Source organism: Meles meles, chromosome 5 (genome assembly GCF_922984935.1).
Source record: "Meles meles chromosome 5, mMelMel3.1 paternal haplotype, whole genome shotgun sequence".
Lineage (NCBI taxonomy): Eukaryota > Metazoa > Chordata > Mammalia > Carnivora > Mustelidae > Meles > Meles meles.
This window is the reverse complement of record NC_060070.1, coordinates 100876817-100894266: the sequence shown is the minus strand read 5'-3', so window position 1 is coordinate 100894266 and position 17450 is coordinate 100876817. Positions and strand designations below refer to the sequence as shown.

Genomic DNA, 17450 nt, shown 5'->3' with positions numbered 1-17450 from the left:
CCATTGCCTGGCAATACGTGAAGGTGAAGCCTTTTTGTAATCATTGGGTTGTACTTCTCTTAAACACCAGGGGTCCCTCAAGGCTGTCTCTGAGGAAACAACCAGAGAGGAATGTTGGTTTTGCACTGAGAGAATTAGAGGCAATAAACACAGGAGGCCATGCTGTCACGTGAAGACCAATGCCCCTGTCTTTCCTGCCCACAGGTACATGACCTTAAATGGTGCTGGGCCCTTCCCATACTAAAAACAAGTCTCCCTCCAACCCCATCTTGCCTCAGGTGGCATTACCCCAGTCTTGTCCCCGTCCCCTTTTGGTTCAGACCCCTGCCCTTTAGTCTCAGTCCATGACACCCACCCCCATTTTCCTGAGCCACCAGCCTCTGGTCACAGAGTAAGTGGTCAGGGACGAGAAATCGTTGATCCTTAAAAACAATAGTGTGCGAGAGGGTTCAGGGCTGAACCCAAGCAGAGGAACCAGAGGCTCATCGACTAGAATCCCAATAGGTAGATCAAGTGGGAAGAGTGTGGAACAGCATGTCAAGGGGCTGTGGTGTCTAAACAGAGGGGGAGGGGCGCATTTAATGAATCTGAGATCCGCTACCAGCTATTCAGAAAGTCTTTAGGACCACTTCCAAATAAGATACCTGATGGGGGTTCCTGGGTGGCTCAGTGGGTTAAGCCTCTGTCTTCGGCTCAGGTCATGATCTCAGGGTCCTGGGATCAAGCCCCGCATGGGGCTCTCTGCTCAGTGGGGAGCCTGCTTCCCTCTCTCTCTGCCTGCCTCTCTGCCTACTTGTGATCTCTGTCTGTCAAATAAATAAATAAAATCTTTAAAAAAAATAAAAAAGATACCTGATGGGTAGCGCAGGTATCTTACAACAGAGTCTTCCTGATTCCTCCTTCCAGCCCCTTGTAACATTTCTGTTACAGATGTCACATCCGTCAGCTATCATCGTCTGTCACTACTGTTATTTTTAACACACGATCGATTTGTTCATATATTCATGCTGCCTGTCTTCCCCAACTAGAATGTGAGCACCGTGGGGGCAGGAATTGGGGCTGTCATGCCCACCATTTTAGACTGGGGGCCTAAAATAGTGCCCGGCACAGAGTGGTACTCAGTAAATATTGATTTGGGAAGCCAGTGAAGTCCTTTTTCTTACTTGGGCAATTTGGTATGCTCTCAGATCCACAAATAACAGATGTAAAGTGAAACCCCAGAGGTGTGTACAAACTAGAGTGCTCCATTGGCTAATCCCTTGAGTGGGTGGGGCATTTAATGGGAAAGAGTTATAAACCCTCTCTTGATCTCCAGGAGGCACCCTGAGAAGAGAGCCGGGAAGAGAGAAGGTTAGTGGTGGATTTCTTACACACTGTTCTCGACTGTGGCTAGATAGTTATATTCTGTGGCGGGTTTTGCAGCTTACTGTCAGCAATTGTTCTAACTTCGTGGCTAATTTAATGCCTATTATTTTAAACTTGTTTATATCAAAAGGAACATATTTTTATGCAGAGTAGATGGGTACATGAAAATGAGATGGCAAATGTATATTTAGATAAGGCCTTTTAGAGACTTTCATTGCCTGTGTATGACATTAAAATGCCACCAGACCCCCATACCACACTTGAAATGGAATTTTAAAAATATGTAAGAGTCAAGTGGTGTTTTGGTTGATTGATGGAAATAACCCACTTAACAGAATTGAAGCTTTTGAGCCATTACATTTTTTTTCTTCCTCAGGCAATCTCGTATTTTTTTAAACAATTTATTTTTTTGAGAAATAGAGAAAAAGAGCCGGGCAAAAGGGCAGAGGGAGAGGGAGAAGCAGGCTCTCCACTGAGCAGGGAGCCCGAAGCAGGGCTTGATCTCAGGACCCCGGGATCATGACCTGAGCTGAAGACAGGCGCTTAACCGACTGAGCCACCCAGGTGCCCCCAAATCTGATATTTCTGTATGAGTAGGAGAGAACACAGGCAGTGCCTCACAGAGAGGCCAAATCTCCTTCTCTAGGTGTCTTCATATGCTTGGAGGATATAATCCAAATAACGTGACGCAGGGGTCTTCCTCTGAGGTCCTGCATCCCTGGGGTTCTGTGCTCAGTTGAAAAGCAAAGGGGCCTCTAGTCAAGCCCTAAAACAATTTTCCTAAGACTTGTCCCAATCGTTAAACAGCAGCAGGGCTGGTGATGGTTCACTGCACTTATTCTCCCGGCAGCCTTAATCACCTGGGCAGGTGAACGTCTCTTTCGTGGCTCAGGTCTATTTTTCATTTCAGTTTATAAGGCTGGGGGTAGAAGTAGACCACTCGTCAGTTTTGGAAACGTGACTCAATCCTTTAGACCCTAACGGAAAGGAAATATAGTTTCTGAAATTCAAATATTGGGCTTTTTGGAGAAATTACTTAGCATGCTAGCAACACTGGCCTAGAGCCACCGCCCTAAGCGTCCTGTGACAGAAGTGACTCAAACCTCACCCCACCCAGAAATCTCCTTTGGCTATTTGTGTATTAAAAGTGCCAGGTATGGGACGCCTGGATGGCTCAGTTGGTTAAGCAACTGCCTTTGACTCTGGTCATGATCCCAGCATCCTGGGATCAAGCCCCATTCAGGCTCCTTACTCAGCAAGGAGCCTGCTTCTCCCTCTCCCTCTGCCTGCCACTCTGCCAGCTTGTGCTCTCTCTCTCTCTCTCTCTGTCAAGTACTAAATAAAATTAAAAAAAAAAATGCCAGGTAAGTGCTTGAGCTGGTTTTTGGAAGAGCTAGTTCCACGTAGGAGGCTTACCTTTTGATAACGTGTCTGATTTAGCTAATAGGTCATGTTAGGAAAATAGAAGAGAAATAATTCCAGGCCATTATAAATGGTCTGTAACTTGAAGGCTCTATTTAGCCATACTTTGAAACTCTACTGGAAGTCTCGGTTATGCTATTAATATTGCTATTTTCTGAACTTGAACATATTCTTTGTCTGAAACATTACGTACTTAGGGCTAAATTGATGCTACATATCTCCAGTCTAGCAAGTTTAAGTTCTGTGGGGAATACAGGGCTATCAGGGAGAGGTGTCTTTTTGGGTTTTGGTTTTGTTTTGTTGGTTTGTTTTTTGTTGTTGTTGTTTTGTCTAAGTAACACATTTTGATCTGCTGGTTGTCATGAAGATAGCCCATTCTGATCCACTAGAGAAGCCAAAGTAAATGTTATAGCTATTTCTATTAATAATAGATTTAGAATTGACATCTTATATTCTGGCCCAGTGCATCTGCTAAAACTGGAAGTCTCTGAAATGAACCCCTTAAAATGTTCGTCATCCAGAAAATTCAATAAAATCCGACCTTTTGCCTGACTGTTCATATAGTTGATAAAAATGTGTGCCATTTCACCCTGGTTTTCCAGAATGGCCATAGAATTTCACCCCAAAAAGACTGGCTGCCTTCCCAATGTGTTTGTTCCGCAGTTAGGCGCATAGGGCAAAGAATGAAGACAAGGGAAGAGACATAAGATCAGAAAGACTGTTAAAACTGGAAGAAATGAAGGAGGTTACCAGATTCTGAACCCACTTCCATGTTTATAGTTCAGGCACCTGACATTTCTTCCAGACCTGCTCCAGGATTGGAAAGAAGCTACACACCTCTTACTTGGTTCAACTTGGGGTTTGAAGAAGGCCTCGCTCACATCTCCTCAAAGGAGGTCAACAAAACTGATATAACATGGGAAATTGACTCATAATCACCCCAATTTCTTCTGCCCTTCTTCTTAGCTACACACAACTCCAACACTTCACCATTTGCTCACCCTATTTTTCAGGCAATTCTTTTCTGCAATTTATACCTGCACAACTGTCCCCGAGAAGAATGACCCATGGCCACACACCGAGCCCCTGATGCAATTTTGTTGGGTTTTCACTCCAGACCTGGCTTCTCAAACTTTATTTTAGTATACAAGTCAGTTGTCCAAGGCTCTTGAGAAAAATGTAGGCTCTGATTCAGTCGCTCTGTCCCAGAGACTTACAGTCTGCAATTCTAACTTCACCGTCAGCCTCCTGGTGAAGCCGATGCTGCTGGTCTGAAATCACAGTCCTAGAGAATGACTTCCCTTCCTTTCAGAAGCAAATTTCACTGCTTTTCTCTCACATGAATGTTGCTGCCATCTGGAGACATGGATTTGTGTGTGCATATGTTTGTATGCCTCTGTGTGTGTGTGTGTGTGTGTGTGATTATTTGAGTCCTTATGGTGCTTAGTCCATATGTGCTTTGCACACATGACCTTATTTCCACCTCATAACGACCCACGTGAATTAGGAACTATTAGTCTTATTGCACAAATGAGGAAACCGAGGCTCAGAGAGTTTAAGAAACTTGCCCAAGGGAGAAGTGGAGCTCAAATTTCAGCTTAGGTCTTTGCTTTTGTTGGTACCCAGGGCAAATGCAGATATGAGTTCTTCCACATTTTCTTTTCTTTATTCTTTTTTTTTAATGTTATTTATTTATTTTGGGGGGCAGAGGGAGAGAATCCTCAGGTAGACTCCACGCTGAGCATGGAGCCCAAACGGGGGGCCTGATCTCACGACACGGAGATTATGACCTGAGCCAAAACCAAGATCGGATTGCTTCACCAACTGAGCCACCCAGGCATCCCCACATTTTCCAAAAGATTTTGGGCATGTTTTTCACCAAGGCCCACACTGTGACCATCCAAAGTGTGCGATGACATCGTTACTGCCTTAGACACGGGCCTCCGGAGCTCTGGGTTGGGGGTGGGGCGGGCATCCCAGGGCTCATCTCAGGTGAAGCTGCATTGCATAGGGTTTGCAAGCCCTAAGAGATGGCTTTCAATTTCCAATGTAATAAGCCCTTTGCAGGAAGCCTAGCTGGTGAACTAGGTTTAATTCAGGACATACCTGTTGGTCAATATTAGCTGCACAAAAACCAGACTTGTTTATGGTGAGCTCAACACCTCTGGTTCTGGATCTTTCAGCGGCGATGTTTGCAGAGTGTCTGCATTTTGGGTGAAATCCAGAAAACACTCTCCTTTGTTCCCTTTATTTCTCATGAAAGGAATGAATATTTCCATTGTGGTATGTGCTTTGTCCATTACTTTAGTCCTCAGTCCTCACAATAGCCCGCTGACGTCAGTAGAGCAACCGCCACACCCATGCTAAGGATTAGGAGACTGAGGCTTACAGAGGTGGAAAAACGTTGTACAACATTAGTAAGGACTCATGACTCTATAAAGCCCAGAGTCCCCCTGCCCTTGAAAGATGGGGATAGTAACATACACTTACCATTTCCATTTGAGGACTGGACATAGTTGGGTATTGTGCCTGGTAGAGGGGCGGTGAATAAATGGGACCAGATCCACATCCAGCAGCGTTCTCAGTGTTCATTCTCTCAGTGAACCCAGACTGGCTGTTAATCCACATTCTTGGTTATAGACCCAAAGGAGCACAGCTTTCCCTTCTCACCCGGTGAAAACGTCCCTCCCAAAGGAACACACCACCTTCCACTCCTGGTACTCAGCCTCTGGACTACCTGATATTGCCTGCTCCCCGCTGTTTCATTCCAGCACCTCGAAGGGCTCATATCTCTTGAGTTTAAAATCTTTAAAAAAAAAAAAAGATTTTGTGAACCCAAGTGCCTTTGCTTTCATGATTGTGGGTATTTTACAGTCAAAGTTTTCATTATCAACTGAGCTACCGAGCTGATTTAAAGAAAAATTTTTTTAAGGATTTTATTTATTTATTTGACAGAGAGAGACACAGCGAGAGAGAGGGAACACAAGCAGGGGGTGTGGGAGAGGGAGAAGCAGACTTCCTGCTGATCAGGGAGCGGGATGCGGGACTCGATCCCACAACCCCCAACCCCCGGGATCAGGATCTGAGCCAAAGGCAGACGCTTAACAACTGAGCCACCCAGGTGTCCCTACTAAGCTGATTTCTAACTTTTTTGTGAATTTTGTTAGCGCAGGCAGCATCCTCAAGCAGAATCCCAGCTAGGACAGGATACTTGGCAGTTTGGCATTTAGTAGCCAAAGAACCACAGTGAGTGCTGCGTTAGAGAGCTGAGGTCAGTCTCTCCAAGAGCCATGCGTCATCCCAAGGGTGCACCCTCCCAGCCACAGCACCCCATGTACCACCTGTGCCAGAAGCTTGGCTTTCTTGCCATTCCCTTGAAGCGTGCATTATTGCCTGTGGGGCCAGAGTGGCAAATGTGAGAAAGGGAGACCCAGCAGTCCTCTAAGTTGGTATAGAGCTTTTGGTATTCTCAAAGCATGTTCAGTAATCCTATGAGACAGGCAGGGATCACTAACATTGTGGCCCTTGCCACAGCTAGGTGGAAAGTGCAGATCAGGCATGCTCCCATTAGCCCTATCCTCTTCTTTAAAAGGTTGTGGGTCACCTAGTGCCATCCTTCCCAGTTGCAGACGAGGACATGCAGGCAGACAGAGGTACTGAACTGGGCCTAAGTCTGCCTGGCTCCCTGGTGCCTGGGTGGACTAGAATCCTGGTCCTAACTAGGCCTGCCTTTGTCTGTGTCTCCCCCAACACTCAGAAAAGTCTTGCGACAGAGACAAAAGCATGCCCAGCTCCCACGGAACATTTCAGTCCTAACCAGCCCAGCTCCCTGCCACTGTTAGATAAGATTTTCTTTTTGCAAAGTCATTCACAAAACCATCATAATAACTCCTGGATCCTATCTCAAAACACCAGAGACTCTCAAAACTATGGAATACCTTGATACCTTGATATGTATCGTTTGTGCATCCTTTTTTCTTAAACTGTGAGATAGAGCATACATACCAGAAAGTGTATTTTATGTACAGTTTAAAGACTAGTTATAAAGACTGATTGTTAATTCTGCTTAAGAAACAGAATATTAATAGCACTCCAGACTCCTCCCCTATGCCCCTCCCAAATCACAACCCTCGTTCTCCTCACCGGAGGTAACAACCATCCTGCTTCCGTGATCATTTTCTCTTGCTTTTCTTATTTTTCTTGTTTTGCCCTTCAGAAAATCCCAAGCCCAGAGTCATGGCAAGCAAACCCAAGCTCTTCTACTTCTGTGGCAGGGGCAGGATGGAGTCGATCCGCTGGCTGTTGGCTGCAGCTGGAGTGGAGGTTGGTTCCTGACTGGGAAAAGAAAGGGTAATTTGGGTGGACTGGAGTGGTCCTCTTCCCCCTTCAAAATTTAGGATGGTGCCTTCAAGAAAGATCCACTCTTTTCCTTTCCACCTACCTTTCTTTGTAGGAGGTGAGAGAGGGATCACAGTCTTCTGTTTAAGCAAGGATGGGAGGGTGGAAGCCTAAGGAGGTGTTCTGGAAGCTTGATAAAGGCCCAAGAGGTCATGATGATTCATTCATAAGACAGAGGAGAGAGAGGAGTCTTTACTGGAACCAACTGATTTCCTGTGGTTCTTCTGGCTCTGGCCTGACACCCCAGTCTTACTCTACCCCTGACTGCCAACTGGAACCTTAGGCCCAGATGCAGTCTGGTCTCCTCTTGAGCCCTTCTCGGAAAGGTCTGCCCCACTGGAATCTTTCCTTAATTCTAAATTCCTTAACCATTGACTTTTCCATAGATTTTCACAAATTCTTTGGAATTGTTTGATTTAAGACAGGTGTGAACTTCTTTCTCCCCATTTGAATGTCATCTTCTTTAAGACAAGGACCTATACATGACCTTCCTTGTTTTGTCCACTTTATCCTACCCGCATCTCAAAGTTTAGGGGACCAAAAAAATCACTCTTTCCCACAAGAGTTTTAGGGATTCCATCAATAAATAATGACAAGCCCACCTGAGTAGTAATCTTTAGATGCCTTTTCACTGAATGTATGAGCATCAAAGAGAAATTTAATTTGACCTGAAAGGGAGAATGACACACAAGAGAAAAAAAGAAAAGAAAGTGAGGAATGGAAAAAGGGAAATCACTGAGGGAAGTTGATGAAAAAGACAATAATTTGGAGAGGAAAAAAAGAGCTAAGGTGAAGAAAGGGGAAAATATGAATGGGACTGAGGAGATCCTATAAGTAGGCAAAGTCCCAAAAGGGGTGCCAGTCCCATGCCCATGTAATCTACACACACACTGGTGGAATTGTCAGCTCTATGGAAATTCACAACTTTGTGATTCCTTTTAAAATTTTCATTCTGAAAGTCATTGGGTACATTGGGTACTTTATACTGTGAACATATCTATCTATCTATCTATCTATCTATCTATCTATCTCTCTATCTCTCTTTCTCCCCACCCCCTCCCCCAGGACATTAAAGTTGTAACCAAGTTTCTATCCTTTATCTAGTTTGAAGAAGAATTTATTGAAACAACAGAACAATATGAGAAGTTGCTGAAAGGTGAGCCTAGATTTAATCAATGTTTTCTTACTGGAAAAAGTAAACATTTGTTTCTGGAAATATTCATTTCAATACAGAACACAGAACTCTGGAGTGACAACTATAGAAAAAGTACTGTTCGCACTGAATGAGTGCTCACTGTGTCCTTGTCACAGGGCTAAATTTATCATCTACATTGTGTCGTTAGCTGTCATAAAAGCTTATGAAGTAGACTCTGACCTGGACCTCAGTTCACATGGTAGCATGGGTTTGACTCAGCTAATTTGTTCAATACTCCTCACCCCACTGAAGAATGCTTTAAGAATTCTTAAATAATGATCCAGTGGATTGGAAGGGAGAGGGCAAAAGGGAAGGGGAATTTGAGCTAAGATATTCTCTAGTTCTCATGGCTCACATCTGTTCTTTCTTAGTGGTTTCAGATTATCAGACACTACCTTATCAGGTCACAATACTAGAGCTAAGATTATCGAAAAGACCGAAATTTGATTAAATTTGGAAGAAGTCCTCCTTCATCCTTACAATTCCCTAGAAAAGTTTCTCACACCAAGAGAAAAGACTAGGGGCACCTGGGTGGCTCAGTGGATTAAGCCGCTGCCTTCAGCTCAGGTCATGATCCCAGGGTCCTGGGATCGAGCCCCGCATCGGGCTCTCTGCTCCACGGGGAGCCTGCTTCCTCCTCTCTCTCTCTGCCTGCCTCTCTGCCTACTTGTGATCTATCAAATAAATAAATAAATAAAATCTTTTAAAAAAAAAAGAGAGAAAAGACTAATACTCTCATATGCTTCTTAACCATCTAACAGCCACAACATTACTTTCCTTACCTAAGGAAACATGGATGTCTTCACCATTGCTGATAAACAGTCATGAAATTGACACATGTTATTTTTTTGGAGAAACATTCAACTAGTAATCAGCAGACCTGCCATTTACAAACTGTATGACTTTGCAGAAGACCTTTAACTTCTCTGCATCTTATCTCCTTACCATAAAATAAAGATAATCTCTGTGGTCACAGATACAGCATACCAGTAGATCTCGCTAAATGGGGAAGGCTAGCTAGCCCCTTACCCAATTCTTGTCCAGGAACTTTATTGTCTGGACTATCCCTGAAGTTCCCCATTCTCTTTGTTTCTGCCCTACGTCGCCCCAAATGAGGCCAGTCCCTGGTATGTAGTAGGGGTTAAGTACATATGTATTGAATAAGTAAATGAAATGCATCTCCAGAAACTCTCCCATGATGATTCTGGCAAGAACTCTTCCCTAATAGCCTATGAAACCCTCCATCCTTCCCTGAGTCTGTGATGCTGCTTGGGTGCTTGAGACACTCTCCTGGGCATTATTATTAGTGAAGAGGACACAGAGAGGGACTGTTAGCTGAAACTCAAGTGGCCCACTTCTGTTGTGAGTTCGAGCAAGTCATGTTTGCCCCCTTGGCCTTCATAGTGCCATAGTGCCATATGAGTGAGCTAAACGGTCTCAAAGACCCTTTCCTATACTCTTGATACGAGAGTTTTTAAAAAGCTTCTGAAGAAGATCATCAGTTCTTAGAAGCATGGGTCATATCTAATGGACTTCTGCCTCACTAACAAGCCCTAGCACAGAGCCCAGTTTAGATGCTTATTCAATGTTGGACAAATGTAGAACTGCCTTTAGGAAATGGAGATTTTACAATCTCTGCATTACTAATAGTACTAATATTTCCAAAGCACGGTCACAGGCGTGATCTTATTCTTGCTCAAGGAAACTCTACAATGGGCAGATCAGAAAATAGGCTCAGGAAAGACAGAGACTTGCCTGAAGTCATCAACTAGACAGAGACACTGGCTCTCTGGAAAGTTCCAGGAGTGGTTTTCTCTCCACCATCCTCCGCTGGTTCTCATTAAGTCAAGTGGCAACAGTATTGGAAGTTGGGGAAATTAATTCTGGCCTTTGCCGATGCACTAGTGAAGTCTGGTTCCTATTCTGGATAAAAAGTTCCTTATTTTCAGCAACGTACGGGTGGCAAAGGAAATTTAACGGCCGTTTATTTCTTCAAGACCCTATGAAAAGAGCACTATTTATAGTGCATCTTTAAATGCATTACTTATATAGGCAGTCACAAAGAAGAAAATTTAACTTCACTGAACACTAATTTTTGACAGTATTGTTGTTTTTTTTTAAATATTTTATTTTATTTTTTTAAAGATTTTATTTATTTATTTGACAGAGAGAGATCACAAGTAGGCAGAGAGGCAAGCAGAAAGAGTGAGAGGGAAGCAGGCTCCCTGCCGAGCAGAGAGCCCGATGCGGGACTCGATCCCAGGACCCTGAGATCATGACCTGAGCCGAAGGCAGTGGCCTAAACCACTGAGCCACCCAGGCGCCCCGACAGTATTGTTTTATTTATCTCGTTTCATCCTTTCAAAAATCCTGCTAAATAGATATGATTACCATTTTAGAGCAAAGGAAACTCAAGCTCAGATAGGTCATTTGCTTAAAGTCACATGGCCGGGGAGGGCTAAAGCTGGCATTTGGACCTGGTCTGCCTGGGTTCTTGCTGTTGCATCCATCCTGCTGCCACATAGGCCTGGAGTAATACCTGCTGTGCTTTCCAAGGAATTCAGGCTCCCATCCTCCACTCCTGAATCAGAATATCTGGGGAGTGGGGTGAGTGTTTTTAACAACCCACCATGGTGAGATGATTCTCATACACCCAGAAGCACTTACACTATAACAGTCATAGTAAATGTACAGCGTCTTAAATAATCATGATTAACCAACACAAAAAAATGCATGAAACCGTGAAGCAAATCTCAGATTTTCCATAAAGCAAATGGTAGGCATTTCCTCAACAACTGGGGTTTTTAGCTCACCACTTTGTATGAAAACCAAATCATTCAACAAAATTAAAGAGACCCTCCTGCAGGCTTACCAGGACCATGGAAGGAGAGTTTCCTAACCTCGCTTTGCTCAATCCACAGATGGACGCCTGCTTTTCGGCCAAGTGCCTATGGTTGAAATTGATGGAATGGAGCTCACGCAGACCAGAGCCATCCTCAGCTACCTTGCCGCCAAGTACAACTTGTATGGGAAAGACCTGAAGGAGAGAGTCAGGTAGCATAGCATTCACAGCTGTACTTGATTTTTTTTTTAAGATTTTATTTATTTATTTGACAGAGAGAGATCACAAGTAGGCAGAGAGGCAGGCAGAGAGAGAGGGGGAAGAAGGCTCCCCGCCGAGCAGTGAGCCCGATGTGGGGCTCGATTCCAGGACCCCGAGATCACGACCTGAGCTAAAGGCAGAGGTTAACCCACTGAGCCACCCAGGTGCCCCTGTACTTGATTCTTATCTAAGCTCTGTAGTCCTACACCGGCAGAACCCAGTTATGGTGTTGCTTTTCAGCCTAGACTGGGGGGAGAAGGCAAGGGAAACAACAGGAGATGTTCTTGCTATACCCAAATGTCTTGTGCATAACCCAACAAGTACTCCAGCGTTTCCCTTTTACTACTCATGGTGGTGTGCATTCAACATTCTCATATTCTTTCCCCACTCCTAACGAAATACGTTCTCATAAAATGATCTGGTAAACCCTTTAGCATGAAGGTGGAAATGACTGATGGGGCAAACAAACATTGAGCATTGTATCAGTGGTCTATTACTACAAATAATGCTGTATAGCATATCACCTTGAAACTCAGTGACTTGAATCAGCATGCATTTATTACTGTATCTTGTGGGTGTTGGCATATCTGCACCAGGCTTGACTCCTCTTGGTTGTACCTGTGGTCCTGTGACCTATGGTCAACCAGTAGTCAGCCAGGAGGCTCTGGTTTGGTGTTCTGAGTATCAACCCAAGGGCAAGTGGGCCATATGACTCTCATCCTCCCACACCGAGTTTGTTCTTGGGGCAGCTAGGGAGGGTTCTAGGAGAGATACTGAAAGCACACAAGGCCTCTTAAGTTCAGAACTGCTCAATTTCGCCTCATTCCATTAGTCAAAGCAAATCATGAATGAGATCATCCCAGAAAACATCCTAACTTGCAATCCCCAAAGTGTATGGCATGAGCAGCAATTTCAAACAGTGTGTGAAAGAATCCTTTTATAACACTGTAAACAAGTACTAATATACAAAGGCAATCTGTTTCTCATCGTTTTGATGCACGTGTTTGTTTGTTTTTTTAACGATTAAAGTGACCAGCTAGGTAATAATCTGACCTGTAAGAAAAACGATTTGTAATTCAGATAGGACAATAAAGTAAATTACGCTTTTTATATATGTTATAAAGCAAAAGACAAAGACCACTGAACCAAATGTGTTGGGCAATTAGCGTGTGGGAGGGATACACAGACACACAACCCTTAATGTTTGCGCACTGGTTGTAGAGATAACTTGCTCAGCCTAACTCCACCAATAGGCCAATAATCCACGGTAATGTATCTACCATTCTTGGTTATTATTATTGTTGTTTTTAACCTTTTCTGTGTTTGTCAGTGAAAGGAAAATTTTAGAGAAATGAAATCCAGGTGTCCATCCAACCTGACTAGGAAAGCAAACTTTTCTTTCTCAGTTGCCAGGTCAGGGGAAGACCTGCTGAATTATATGTATTTTCCCTGAAGAAGTGAAAAGGTTCTGGTACTAATAGTCTCGGACTTCTGGGAAACTTCATCCGGTTGGGTTTTTAAAACCGTAATAACGTATTTATCTATTTACGGCAGATTTCAGCTTGGAGGCACTTGTTAATTTTTCCACACATCCCTTCACGCAGTAAACATTTCCAGTAGAGCCTCGTATCCTCGGGTCCCTTGGAGGGCTCTGGTTTCAGAAATCATTCCTGAGCACGGACTCTTAAGGGACGGGGTGCGACAAGTCAATTGCCCCTATATCCATTTCCGCCATCGCAGAGGCGAAGTAGCAAACCCACATCCTCCAAAGGTTCCCAGTGCGAACGCCAGTCACGCGCTGTTTTGTCAGGATCGACATGTACACGGATGGCACCCTGGACCTCATGCTAATGATCGCGGTGGCTGCGTTCAAACCCCCCGCGGAAAAAGAGGAGAGCCTTGCTTTAGTCGTGAAGAAAGCGAAAACACGTTACTTCCCCGTCTTCGAGAAGGTAGGGGGCAGGGACCCGGTTTGTGTCCGTGCGAGGACCCAGCACAGCGGGGAGAGACGCCTGGGTGCTCTCGCGAGAGAATGGCTTCCAGTCGGCGACGGCTGCGCGCGCAGATCATGCGGGGATGGGGGTGGGGCGCGAGGGGAGGGCGGGGAACAGGGGGCGGGGCTGACGTCTTCGAGGGGCCTCCAGTACCCTACCGTCCGGTTCCAGAGAGGGACGGGAAAGGAGAGTCAGATTTGGGGCACCGCAAGTTCCCACTGCCGCTTCCCGACGTGTAGGGATGCAGGACTTATTTCCTGTTGCTGAGAAGAATAGTTCAGCAGTGAATATCTGAAAGAACAAGCTATGATGGTGCTTTACTGCGCTCGGACCAAAACTTTAATAAAGGGTTGCAAAACAAAAGGACGTAATTATGTGGAACCTCTGACAAGACAGAATGGGAATAAATCAAATGCAATGAAAGGATACAGCATTTCTGTTCCGATTTTGAGAAATAAGCCATCAGCAGCCTAGGGCATCGCCCCCTTAAATTCACCGTGTCAGATGTTTCTTTACCTTTAATACTGGAGGCTGATCATGCCTCAAGCAAAAGATAAGATCTTTCAAATTTACAACTTTCCCCGAAGTCATTTTGGAGTGAATGCTAATTACGAATGTTCTTGAAATACACCTGGTAAGGTTCCAAACTTAAAGGACAGCATGGGACATGGTAAGGAAGACTTGTTCGCAGAGGGCTCCATCAATAAGGGCTTGCCAGACAGAGGTATTCTGTGGGATTTCTCCTCAGTCTTAGTCTTGGGAAAGAATGATTTACTACTGATTAGCCTATAATGAAGAATTTTGCCGGTGCTTCATCCTGGACGATCCAGTTCCTCTTTTTTCAGGAGCAATGTACAGTGTTGTTGAAACGCCTTCCATTTGAAAAATTAGTATCATTCTTTGAGTTGAAATGTTAAACGGGCTTTCTGATACTATTTTCTACTGTGGTGTAGCAGCCTGATTCTAACTAATCATGCATGACTTTTGTGTCTCCCTATACTGGTGGGTATAATTTTACTTAATCATCTGTAGGCTTATAAGAGAGAGTTCTGTTCATGCCCTTCACTACCCCAAATGTCTTGATAATCACTGACAGATTCCCAACAAGACTGTGCCAATTTACGGCAATGTTTATGAGTGTTTAAGAGTTGCTTTCATCCGATCCTTTCCAAGCAGTTTGGGAGATTATCAAGAAAAAGATTCTTTAGTAAATTTGATCTGTACAGAAGATTCCCTGCTTTTATAAGTGCTTAGCCAGGCAAAATAGTCTTTATTTTTATTTGATATTCTTTGTTATTTCTCTTTCTGTAGATTTTGAAAGACCATGGAGAGGATTTTCTCGTTGGCAACAAATTCAGTTGGGCAGACATACAACTGTTAGAAGCGATTTTAATGGTGGAAGAACTTGATGCTTCTGTACTTTCTGACTTCCCTCTGCTAAAGGTAGGTATCATTTTCACACGAAGCCCAGAACAGTGAATACAAATGCAGGCAAAAATGAAATGCATCTCAAAAAAAAAAAAAGAAAAGAAAAGAAAAAAAGAAATGCATCCCCAGGTCAATTTCAAAAGAAGACTTGTTAAAAATCATTATTATTCATCTTGGCAATTTTCTCCTACTCGCCCTACAGGATCATTAGGAAATAAACCCTTATGATGGGAGAGAGATAGGTTATGTTGACTTCTAGCATAAACATTGAGTGCTTTCTTTCTTTCTTTCTTTTTTTTTTTTAGTGCCTTAAACATTTTTTCCTGATGAAGCAAGGCTAACAAGTCTTCCTTCGTTGTTTCCCTCCCCAGTACCCACTGGACAACTCTGCCTCCCTTTAGTACCCCTGATGTTGAGGACACCCCACCATGTCCTTCCATTGGTCAGAGCTTCTGCCTGGGTGTCACTGCCTGTCTCTGCTGCATAGCCCATCCGTAGACCTCCCTCTCTCAATCCTGCCACTGCCAGACCAGAGCCAGCCTCTGTTCCAGTTCCTTAGAAAGCTTTTATCTAAGAGATGACCATAGGTTTTTTGGTTTAAGAATAGTATTTTTTTTCTTACTACCAAAGAAATGGAATTTCAGGTCTTTACACTAGGCATTTATATGAAACGAAAAAAGACGAGACTTAACTAGCCAAATGCTACTACTGGATTAGACTCTCTGCTCTCTTATTTTACATTTTTCCCCCAAAATAAAATCATACTAAATATTGTTTTGTGGACCACTTTTAACATTTAAAAAAATTATCATAAATATTTTGAAATGTCAGCAAATATTCTTCTACAATATCATTTTATTTTATTTTCATGAGACAATAATAGAGTCCCATCTTTTTGAATAATCAGAACTATATAAAAAGGGCATAAATTGAGAAAACTCATTCCCACCACTACCCTCTCACCTTCCTGCCCCATAATCATTTTTATTAGTTTCCTGTGTACCTTCCCAGTGTTCCTGTTTATGCAGATACAAGCAAATATGAATATCTATTTTTCTCTCACCCCACCCCTAGCTTTCTCTTACACAAAATAGCAAATATATTTTGTTCTGCCCTGAGCTTTTTTTTTCTTTCTTTCTTTAAAGTAAACCATGCATTCTAGAGTTCTTTTCCTGTCAATACAGGGACCTTCCTCTTTCTTTTTACAACAGTATAATTTTAAATTACCGGCTTATATACCTTGTGGGGACTTAACATAGTTTATATGACCAGTTTTCTTTTCTTGGAAAGACTATTTTCAATTTTCACTCTGCTAACATTTTTAGAAAAGATTTTGTTTATTTATTTGACACAGAGAGAGAGAGAGAGGGAACATAAGCAGGGGGAGTGGGAGAGGGAGAAGTAGACTTCCCACTTAGCAGGGAGCCCAATGCAGGGCTTGATCCCAGGACCCTGGGATCATGACCTGAGCCAAAGGCAGATGCTTAATGACTGTGCCACCCAGGCACCCAACTCTGCTAACATTCTTAACATGATTTCTTTGCTCACCCTTATAATAAATTCCTTAGAACAGGAATCAATAGGTCAAAGAATATTAATTTTTTAGAGTTTGTAATTTGTGTCGTCTACTTGTGACAGTGAGTTTTTAAGACGACAATTTTATTTATTTATTTATTTATATTTATTTGAGAGAGAGTGAGAGAGAGCATGAGAGGGGAGAAGATCAGAGGGAGAAGCAGACTCCCCATGGAGCAGGGAGCCTGATGCAGAACTTGATCCCAGGACTCATGACCTGAGCTGAAGGCAGATGCTTAACCAGCTGAGCCACCCAGGCGCCCTTAAGAAAATAATTTAATTCACACTAAACACACTAGTCATTGTATTACCTTTCCCGGGAACACCGGCAACCAGGTGTTGAGGGATTAAGTCAGATTCAACAGACTGGGCTCCATAAGCTGACAGTCTAGACACCCTCCTCCCACGACAAAGTTCTGTTTAAGGTCATGACTGCTATTAAAGCTCTGACTTTACTGGTTCTCATCTCAGGCATTTAAAACAAGAATCAGTAACATCCCTACGATTAAGAAGTTCCTGCAACCTGGGAGTCAGAGGAAGCCACCCCCAGATAGCCACTACGTGGAAGTGGTCAGAAGCATCCTGCACTTCTAATGGCAGCAGGTCTTACCCTGGTCAACAGCGACGATCCGTCCGGTCACAGCATCAGTACGGGCTGCCCAGTGAAGCTAACTGTGGATTCTAGGAGTAAAGTATCTGAAAAGAACAAAACCATACAGCCATGAAAGAGCAAACACCAATTAAATGCAATACAAAACCATTCTGATGTGTGACTTTTTTTTTAATTGTAAAATGTTATAAAATTATTTTTATTATTAATGTAAACAAAGGGCTTGGAAAAGTTGAACTTTCTTTTAAGGTATCTCTTAGGCAAAGTCTCTTTTAAGAAGTCTCTTCTCTTCCGTGCCTGGGTGGCTCAGTTGGTTGAGCATCTGATCCTTGGTTTTTGGTCACATCCTAATCTCAGGGT

The 17450-nt window shown here is 43.5% G+C and overlaps 1 protein-coding gene across 2 annotated transcripts; it reads left to right on the top strand.

Annotated features, from left to right (window-relative positions):
* The first annotated feature begins 76 nt into the window (after window positions 1-76).
* LOC123941477 (glutathione S-transferase A4-like) lies at window positions 77-17240 on the top strand. Of its 2 annotated transcripts, XM_046004723.1 has the most exons (8): window positions 84-204; window positions 1316-1350; window positions 7004-7110; window positions 8290-8341; window positions 11302-11434; window positions 13294-13435; window positions 14789-14920; window positions 16952-17240. In XM_046004723.1, the coding sequence occupies exons 3-8, from the start codon at window positions 7024-7026 to the stop codon at window positions 17072-17074; spliced, it is 669 nt and encodes a 222-aa protein (XP_045860679.1). In that variant the 5' UTR covers window positions 84-204; window positions 1316-1350; window positions 7004-7023; the 3' UTR covers window positions 17075-17240. The 2 variants fall into 2 exon arrangements, with proteins under 2 accessions (XP_045860678.1, XP_045860679.1); XM_046004722.1 differs by lacking the exon at window positions 1316-1350 and having other exon boundaries at window positions 77-204.
* Window positions 17241-17450: the final 210 nt, after the last annotated feature.